Source organism: Diabrotica undecimpunctata, chromosome 3 (genome assembly GCF_040954645.1).
Source record: "Diabrotica undecimpunctata isolate CICGRU chromosome 3, icDiaUnde3, whole genome shotgun sequence".
Lineage (NCBI taxonomy): Eukaryota > Metazoa > Arthropoda > Insecta > Coleoptera > Chrysomelidae > Diabrotica > Diabrotica undecimpunctata.
Genome location: NC_092805.1, coordinates 55,486,867 through 55,497,119, shown reverse-complemented (window position 1 = coordinate 55,497,119; position 10,253 = coordinate 55,486,867). Strand labels below are relative to the sequence as shown.

Here is a 10,253-nt window from a genome sequence, read left to right as displayed (position 1 = left end):
CCGCTTTTTGCATTTCTTTTTACATTTTAATTTACTCTCAGTTTAGTTTTGTGACAATTTTTATTATGTTGATTTTAAAATATATATTTATAATGTTTTCTATCAAGATGATCAATATATTTCTAAAACAATGTGTATTTTTAATAGTAATAGTAGTCCTCTTATATGAATATATTATATAAGTATATAATATATATATATATATATATATATATATATATATATATATATATATATGTATATATATATATATATATATGTATATATATATATATATATATATATATATATATATATATATATATATATATGTATATATATGCCAATTTTAAATGCATAATTATCCGAATTAATTATTCAATATCCTACTAATAACTTTCCATAATTTAACTTTTATGTTTATATAAATAAAAAAAGATCAATGTAATGTCATTCCTAATCTTTTGCTGTAGATCGGATTATTTTACAAGAGTGATTTGTACAGACTTTTCAATAGGATTTCTACATAAAATACAAACTAATACAAACAAAAAATGTGATAACAACCCTACGTTATTTTTTAAAGACAGTACGAAAATACTCTTGCTGTAATTTGTAAAAATACAATATGTTCTAAAACTAAAAGTTATACATAATTATGACTAGATTTTACAGATCGATGAGTTGAGAAAAATTTTTCCTCAATTATTTTCACTACCACATAATTCCTTCGGTTTTTTATTGGTCAGTCGCATCTAGTCTCTAAATAAGTAGCAGGATCTTTAACTTCCTTTGGTAACAAATAACCTTGTCCATCTAATAAATCGATCTGCGTGAAAGCGGGCAGAGGAGGAGGCCTCGGAAGACTTTTATTGCTACCGATTTTCATTTTTTTCGTTTCGTTTTCGTTAAACAAAGTTGGTTTTCTTTGATTTTCAAAGGCTTCTTCTAACTTTTCGCAAATGCTGGGAAATGTGATTCTATGTCTAGGTTCAGTTTTCCAACAGTTCTTCATAAGTTCGCATATGTAGGAAGGACAATCTTCTGGCGGTATCAACATTATTCCATCTAAAATAAGTTTGACGACTTCTTCGTTGCTGTGGCCATAATACGGCTGTTTTCCGAAACTGAAAATCTCCCACAGAACTACTCCATATGACCATATATCTGATTCCAAGGTAAAACGACCGTAAACTACACTTTCTGGAGACATCCAACGGACTGGTAAAAGTCTAGATCCACCAATCTGAAAAAAAAAGAAAAGTTTTAAATTCAAAGAAAAATGTTTTGAATAGAAACAATGTAGGGCTATGTAGACCTAGAACGTTTAGATGAACTAAAATGAGATATTAAGAATTCTCTAAAATTAATAACCACTATACTAGGGGGATATGAGGCTTGCGTGGGCTTGGAGCGGTAGCACCTTTGCATCGGGTTGACTGAACACTGGTCTTCACCAGCTCACAGGACTAGATAATGCGAATATAGTTATCTCCAGCGGAGCCTCAGCCTCTCTTTAGGTATCTCTGTTAACGCTGAATATTATGGATCTAGACCAGAAAGCCGATAAACATTCCTAGAAATGGTAAACAGTATACAGGAGGCATGACTGAATGAGTTTTACTTTATATTATGATATAAATCTACCAACCCGTCTAACCAGCTTGGTGTTTTAAGGCTACTTATTCTACCAACAAAAACTACCTTTAAATGGCGAATACTAACACGAATTTCGAATGTAATATTAAATCAGTATATCTTCGGTTTATGGTCAATAATTACTGTTAAATTTGGAACTAGATTTTATTATTCCATTAAAATCAACGTTTCGGCAGGTAATCCTTGCTGTGTCAAGATTCTAAAATGTATAAAAATTGAGAATAAGATGTTATTGTAAAACATAACCAACATAATAACTTACCAACCCGTAAAGCGAGACACTACAATAATGAATAAACACAGAGTAAAAACTGGCATCCTATGTCTCATTGCTTACTGTCATTAAGATATAATTATGTTTACATGGGCGTCTTTTTGGTGTTGTTGTCAAAAGTGGCAAAGTGGAGATATATTACAACTATAAGATTGTTATTATTTAAATAAGATTGAAATATATTTAATTTAGGTTCGGTGTATCTTTTTTGTCATTGATTGCGTTAGTGTTTGTTCAATTACAAATTAGTCCATTAATCTCATTTGTAATCTCAATAATAACTCGAGATGTTTATGAAGTTAAAAATAATAGGGATTTGCCCAAATAAGAAGAAACCCTGGACAAATTCGAATGAAATTATAAGTTCGAATTGTTTTTAATTCCCTTTATCCGATTCTTCTCGATCGACGATGATGAAATAAAATGTTGAAGTCGTGGAATAAAATATAGTTTTATTGACAGCTACCTACAGTTGTTATTAAGGTAAAAATTTAGAATAGACTGCCTCCCAAACTAGTCCCGAAGCTATATTTGTAATCTCACTAAAATGCTCCGAATAGAAAATACAATTTGAACCAAGGAAATGATTGCAGGCATTTCCTCAATAATATTAGGCAATAGTTTGCAGGAAGTTGAACAAACTGTAATTAAGCTATTAATCGATATGTTTCACAATTATACGAGGATATATTGATATTAAACTAGCCTTTGATAGATGGCGCTACTTGATACCGAATTGGTTTCGGTGTTGACATTTGCCATTCATGACATGACGTCTGTCAAAATTTTAAGTTTTAAAAACAATTAGTTTGGTTTTTACAGCCGTCAAAAGCAAGCAAATTTTGTGTTTTCGGAGAAATGGAAAAAGTCGAGTATCGTTCGGTAAGTTCCTCCACAAAAAAGGGTAAAACGAATGTACAAATCAAACTTGACCTGGACGAAATTTATGGTGAGGTTGCACCTTCGTTAGCAACAGTAAAATTTTGGAAAACTAAATTTGTTCGTGATCGTACGAGTGTTTTTGATGATGAGCGTCCCGGGAGGCCAAATGAAGTCATCACGTCGGAAATGATCAACAAAGTCCATGACATGATTATGGCAGATCGTCGAATTAAGCTCTGCGAGTTAACAGAGCTCCTAAACATTTCCTACGAACGCGTACACAACATCATTCACCATCATTTGGACATGAAAAAGTTATCCGCGCGATGGGTGCCGCGTTTGCTGACAATCGATCAAATGCAAAAACGTGTGACCACTTCGGAGAGTCTTTTGTTGATGATACTGCGTGAACCGAAGGATTTTTTTCGCCGATTTATCACCGTTGATGAAACCTGGGTGCATTATTACCATTTACACACCGGAAACCAAAGAACAGTCAAAACAGTGGCGCAAACGCGGCGAAGGGCCGCCGAAGAAGGCAAAGAGTGCACATTAGGCCGGCAAAGTGATGGCGACTTTTTTTCGGGATGCGAAGGTCATCATCCACATCGACTACTTGGAAAAAGGAAAAACAATCAATGGTGAGTACAACGCAGCATTATTGGATCGATTCGATGCCGAATTGCATCGAAAACGTTGGAACGCATAAAAGTGCTCTTTCACCAATACAATTCACCGGCTCACCGATCGGCCGTCGCCCTGGCAAAATTACACGAATTGAGCTATGAATTGGTTGAACACCCACCGCATTCCCCAGATCTTGCCGCCAGCGATTTTTTCCTGTTTCCAAACCCAAAAAAGGGCTCGGAGGACGCCGTTTCGTAACAAATGATGAAGTCGTCGCTGAAACTTCGGCCTATTTTAAAGAGCTCGAGCAAAAGTACTATTCGGATGGGATAAAAAAATTGGAGCATCGTCTTACTAAGTATATCGAGCTAAAAGGGAACTATGTTGAGAAATAAATCGATTTAATTCCAAAAAACTTGTTTTTTCTATCAAAGGCTAGTTTTATATCAGGCCACCCTCGTACACGGTGAATCTATACAAATTCAGGAAATTAAGATTAATATAAGATTACAAATGAGATTGATGGACTAATTTGTCATTGAACAAACACTAACGCAATCAATGCCAAAAAGATACAAAGAACCTAAATAAAATATATTTCAATCTGATTTAAATAATAACAATCTTAAGTTTCACGCTACGTCTTATTGTACGTTTTGTTGGATAGGACAAATCCTATACAATAAAACGTGGCATGTAAACAGCAAAACGTACGTTTTGTCGAATCGAAATGAAATCCAAGGTCAGATCGTAGAAATGATGGGAGAAGCATAGTTTTGCGAGAACTGATAGGATAAAACGTTACGTGAAAATACATGTTCAGAAAAGTCGACCGATCTGACTTATTTGACGACTAGTTCCACTGCAGTTCGTTTCATTTTTCCCAAAAAAAGTCAGATTTGCGGCAATGCAACCACGATTTTCTCGGAGAATTTATTGAATTGTACAAAAGTTTTTAAGTAGTTATGTTTTAAACCCAAGTAGATTGCATTACAGGTTTCAGGAATTATTTGGCTTAACGCTGGTTTGGATATTATGATTGTGAACTCCAAGTCCTTGACGCTGCGTCCTGTTGTAAGATATCTGAGAGTTGCTGTGAGTCTTTCATGGGGTGTAATGGCTTTTCTCATGAGGTGTCTTATTTCAATATGTATGGTGTTACCAACTCTAGCAATTGACAATAGGCTGAGGTGTCCATTCGCAAATAATTGCGCCAGTCATCTGGTTCGCCTTTTTTAGTAACGAGACGTGAGAATACTGGCTTCTTTTTAGAAGCCCACTCTCTTGACCATCTTGTCTTTTCTCTCTTCATCCCCTTTTTCCTTAGTCGTAGTATCTTTATAGTTGAAAAAATAAAAGAAAGCAGCCGTGTTTCCTCAATAATAAAAAAAAAACACTAAACAAACTTCACACAACTCACGACTCTGAATTAGAAATGAGGTAGAAAACGGAAGGAAAAACGTAGTGTGTATACACTGGACAAAACGTACATTTTGTCGTACGTTTTATATGACACACAAAACGTACAATAAGACGTAGTGTGAAAACGGGCCTTTAAAGTTGTAACATATCTCCACTTTGCCTCTATCGATAACAACACCAGATATCAGATGAGATGAGATATCAGATGTCAGTTTTTACTCTGTGTTCGATATTATATGTTTTACAATATCATCTTATTCTCAATTATGGTACATTTTATAATCTTGACAAAGGCAAGAATTACCTGCCTCAGTATACCAAGATATACTGATTTTATATTAAATATAGTATGGTTCAAGAAACTCAAAGTATATATATATATATATATATATATATATATATATATATATATATATATATATACTCGTATATACTATGTAGTTTCCCAAAAATAATTGTGGGAGGCTTATCGGTCGCAATTTGAAGAAGAAAACAAAAGGATCTTGCTACATTCTTTACTGAAGACGTTTAGTATATCCATATATATCATCAGTTCATCTAGAATTAGTTACATGAGCCTGCATCCATAAAGAAAGTTGCAAAGAATGACTTACAAAGATATGCAGTTTTAAAATAATAGAAACCATGAAAATCAAAGTTCAGTTTTTTTTAAGACAAAACAGAACAATATCAATTTTTTATATAAAATATAACAAGAATAGAAGAACCGGGTGGTCCAATAAGCCGATGTCTCGGCTATATATCAGAAACTATTCATGTTATAACTTTAGGAGAAAAAATTCCTTAGTAAAAGTGGCCAAGAGAAATCGCTGGTAATAACTTTCAAGTTTCTGGGTTAACCGCTAGGAGGCGTAACCTGTGAAGAAAACTTTGAAAACCTGTTTTTTTGGAAATATGCCCAATTATACCAAGTGTTAAATAAGTAAACTAGAAAGAGGCCTAAGTTCTGCACAAAGTTGTTCAAGTACTTTTTTTTATTTTTTTTTTCAAATAAAGGGCGGGGGAGAGTGGGAAAGTATTTTTGGATAAATACCTATAACTTTGGTTTGGATTAACCGATTTTAACGAAATTAGTGTCATTATAAAGAATGTGGATGAATTAATTTACATCTACTATAAAATAATTGCATTTAGTTTTAATTGTCATAGGTAGAGGGTACTTTCGAAAAGAAAAAATTAAAATTTGTTTTTCTTCAAAATGTTTAATGGAAACACCTATTTATTGTAAATTATAATAGAACTGGATTAAATTCGTAACAAAATGGCGCAAACCGCATGTTAATAGCTTTTGTCGAACTCGAGATATGAATAAAAACGCATAAACATAAGTAAGTATAGTATTGACTCAACCTTTATTATAATTTAAAATTAAATATGTGAAAGATCATACAAATATCCCGATCATTAAAACTTAATATCCAATTAAATGTTCAAATGGTTTTCCATCGTTGTCCACACAAAGATGTAATCTTTCGCGCGTAGACATAACAGCTGCTTCAATCTCAGCTGTTGTGGTAGTAGTACTCTATCCACTAACATGATCTTTATTTTTGATATGTTTAACTGCAGACCAAATATTTGACTTTCGTTTTTAACCAGTCGTATGAGATCAATTAACTCTTCTTGACTATTTGCAAAACGTAAATTGTTTATTTTTCGGACATTTATTGAGATGCCCTTTTCCCATTCTTCAAGGGTTTTCTCATAATCTGCTTCACCTATATATTAAATAGTTGTGGAGACATCATGTGTATATCCTTGTTTGACACCTTGTTCTGGATATAATTCGTTTGAGAGTGTTTTAATCAATTAAACTGGTCCAGTAGTATGTCCGTATAGTTCAGTCATAAGCTAAATTAAGTATTGTGGTACGCCTACTTCTTTTCGTATATTCCAAAAGTGTTACCATTTGACCCTGTCGAACGCTTTGCGATAATCTATAAAATACAAATGTATAGTGGGATATTGACTTCCCCTAGATTTTTCTATTATTTGTCTTATGTTCAGAAGATGGTCTCGATTACCTCTACCTTTGATAAATCTAGTTTGTTCTTGGGGCATTTCTTTTTGTAGAAAAGTTTTCAGTTTCTCATTGATTATGTGTAGCATTATTTAGCTGGCATGTAAGATAAGAGAGATGGTTCTATAGTTGTCGCGTTTATTAAAGTTGCTTTTTTTATATATTGTCGTTATTGTAGATTTTGTCTAGTCGTCAGGCCATTGCTTCGACTGCCATATTTTGTTACAGAGCAAGTGAAGTAATTTTATCCCGATTTCTTCTGTGGCTTTGAGCATTTCTGCTGTTATCATATATGGACCTGGTGCTTTGTTATACTTGAGTTTACTGATCGCCAATATTATTTCAAGAAAATAAATCATAGTAATTAATCTAAGGTTTCCTACACCCATCAAATAAAGGATTATGTATGTAAAATTTATATATGTATATATTTATTATTTAATTATTTATTTATTAAAAAAATATTTATTTATTTATTTGAAAGAATTTAATTAGTACGTAGCAATAAAACACTGAAAACTTTTGCTTTCTAATTTCCACAAAATTTATTACAATATCTTTCAACCTATTCAGTTAAAGACTATACAGTGTAAACAAATACCAAAAATACATCACTTGAGAAAGGTACTCTGCCGAAACAGCTGTAGTGATAAGATATTATAATAAATTTTGTGGAAGTTAGAAAACAACAGTTTTCAATTTTTTATTGTTATATAAAATGAATTTTCATCAGTAACGGTCGAATCCATCACTTAAGTACTAAGTATGTAGTATGTATTTTCAAAATTATTAAGTAAAAATATAAAATCTGTAAGTTGAATCAAAATTTCAATTCAGTTATGTAAAATTAAAGAACTCAAGTTACTAATGTCAGTTCTCTTATTAAGTGCAGTTTTATGTTTAAGTATGTTTGGATGAGTTAATATCACTACGGTGTGAAGTTAATCTACCCTAAAGGAAACGCCTGGTTTTTCTTATGTTCTAAGTGTTACATTCTGCACAAGGAATGTGATAAACAACATTGATCTGTTCAAGAGGAGGATTTTTAACAAATTTACGACAGGTGGTATTTCCACTGAAACTATTAAAATACGATTCGGGCCTCGGCCGTACTGTATCAAATTTTATTCATAAACGATTAGGGTCTCCGGCGTCTCTAATAGTGTCGTTTTTTAATTTTGGTTTTTTTTTATATAAACAAATATTCTTAAAATTCTAATATGTGAAATAAATGTCGTCAATTCTGTTTTAAATACAAGGTTTTATCAAGTAATGAATATAATAAAAAATAAGACTAATTTTTAAAAGAAAAAATCTGTATTTTATTTCTAAAAGAAATATCTGGAGAAAATTAACACATATGCATTAAAAATTAATTTGTATGGTTTTCGTTGAAACAAGGTAAACAGTATCCTGGATGACCTGTACAATCAGCGCAATAGCTGATTACTTTTCTAACTTTTTTATCAGCTTCTCTATAAGTTGAAAGTGATTTCCGTAACATTGTGTAGCATCCTACACACTTTTGATTTACGTCCTTTAGCCTTCGGTTTTACAAGTGTATGGATTTTTGATTTTGGTATTTTATTTATTTTATCTCCAGTATCCGTAGTAACTAATGACCGAGCTAATTGCCTTCTAAACTTTTTTCTGTGGCTAACTGAAAAACAACCCATGCATTTACAACACACGTTCCAAAAAGCAAGTCGAAACAAAACTTTCGATACGATTTTAGTGATTTCCTCAAAACCGTAAAATAGGCGGACATTTAATCACTTATATCCACACCTTTTTTAGCTTTATTGTAATCAGTAATACATTTTGGTTTTTTTATTTCATTCCCTTTTCTATCTTTTTTACCAGTTTCTACAAGGATCGCCTCATGTGTGACATCAGATGTTATCATCAAAACTCGTCTCTTATCTATCCACTTTATTATTCTTAAATTCTCACTTTCTTCTCCATACACCTCAGACTTCTTTATCTTTCTTTCAAAAGATTTTGGAATCCCTTTTCTATTAGATTGAAGTGTTCCGCAGTATTTAATATTTCTTCGACTCAATTCCTTTACTAAAGGAATGCTGGAATAAAAATTATCAGCGTATAAGGTTCTGCCCTCCTTCTAGTCTAAACTTAAAATTAATTTTAGTACAATGTCTTATGAATGAGTGTTACTGCTAATATTAACCGTATCGTAGTTTTTACCTGCATGAACTGTCATATTATGCGTGTACCCATCTACTGTACATAATTTATATAGTTTGATTCCATATTTATGTGTTTTATTCGGAATGTATTGTTTGAATAACAATCTGCCTCTCCAAGGAATCATGCTTTCATCTATTATAATCGCTTGGTCAGGTGTCAAGACAGACATAAAGTTTTCCAGCAGTATATCGAGCAATGGTTTTACTTTGCAGAGCCTATTTTCACTAGCAACGGTGTTATCGGAAAAATGTAGATATTTGAGCAATGTTAAAAATCTATCAAGAGGCATGATGGCACTTACAAATGCATTATGAAACATTTCGTCGCTAGTCCAATAAGCACTAAGTGTCGGCAAAGGAACTAAGCCCATTGTTAAAATTATTGAAAAAACTGATGAAATTCAATTTTTATCGGTATTATTCCCTTCAACTCTCTTCTTATTTTTCTTGGAAATATCTAATTTTTGGATTGCATACATATTAGTTTCTTTAATAATCAGTTCCAAAACATCGTCGGTTAAAAAAAGTCTGTAAGCTTCTAGCGGTTCTTTGATATTTTCCACATATTTAACTTTTGTGTACAATTTGTTACAAACGGGTCGAGTTTCAGAAAAATAGCCCCGTTTCTTTCTATTATAGAATCGTCACTAGAAAATAGCTCATCGTCATTTTCACTTGATACTTCGATATCAGTTCTTTCACCCATAGCAGTATTCTCAGAGCGGTCATATTCAATTTCTTCTTCCAACACATCTTCCCTGATATAATTGTCTTGGTTTATGGTTTCCTCATGAGTAACGCTTGTAACCATTTCAAAATAATTATCATTTTGCTCTTGTAATGGATTATTATCAGATTCTTCCGAAAAACCAGAACATGCAGGTGACTCGTCATAATCTACTAGTTTCTGTACAATGACTTTTGGTTGAAAAGATTGGTATTCTTTTTCAGATTTAAGAGCTAGTTTTAATATTTTGGTCGCTCTTCTGTTCATTTTTGAAACACTGGAACAAATATTACATTTGTATAAAATGCACAGTGCAATGAAATAAACAAATAAAAGTTTATTTTACAATCTAAAGCATCTTTCCACACATATATCTATATTTTATATAGATTCTACCTTATGTCTTACAAATAGAATCATATAGTATACAATTAT

At 32.3% G+C, this 10,253-nt stretch overlaps 1 protein-coding gene across 2 annotated transcripts in view; it reads right to left on the bottom strand.

Moving 5' to 3' along the window:
* Positions 1-326: 326 nt before the first annotated feature.
* Positions 327-10,253, bottom strand: part of LOC140436817 (BDNF/NT-3 growth factors receptor-like) — a 538,571-nt gene continuing 528,644 nt past the window's right edge. For both annotated transcript variants that reach the window (XM_072525942.1, XM_072525943.1), the window contains exon 8: positions 327-1,225. In XM_072525942.1, the coding sequence (XP_072382043.1) occupies positions 725-1,225 (501 nt within the window). In that variant the 3' untranslated portion in view covers positions 327-724. The remainder of the gene's footprint in view (positions 1,226-10,253) is intronic.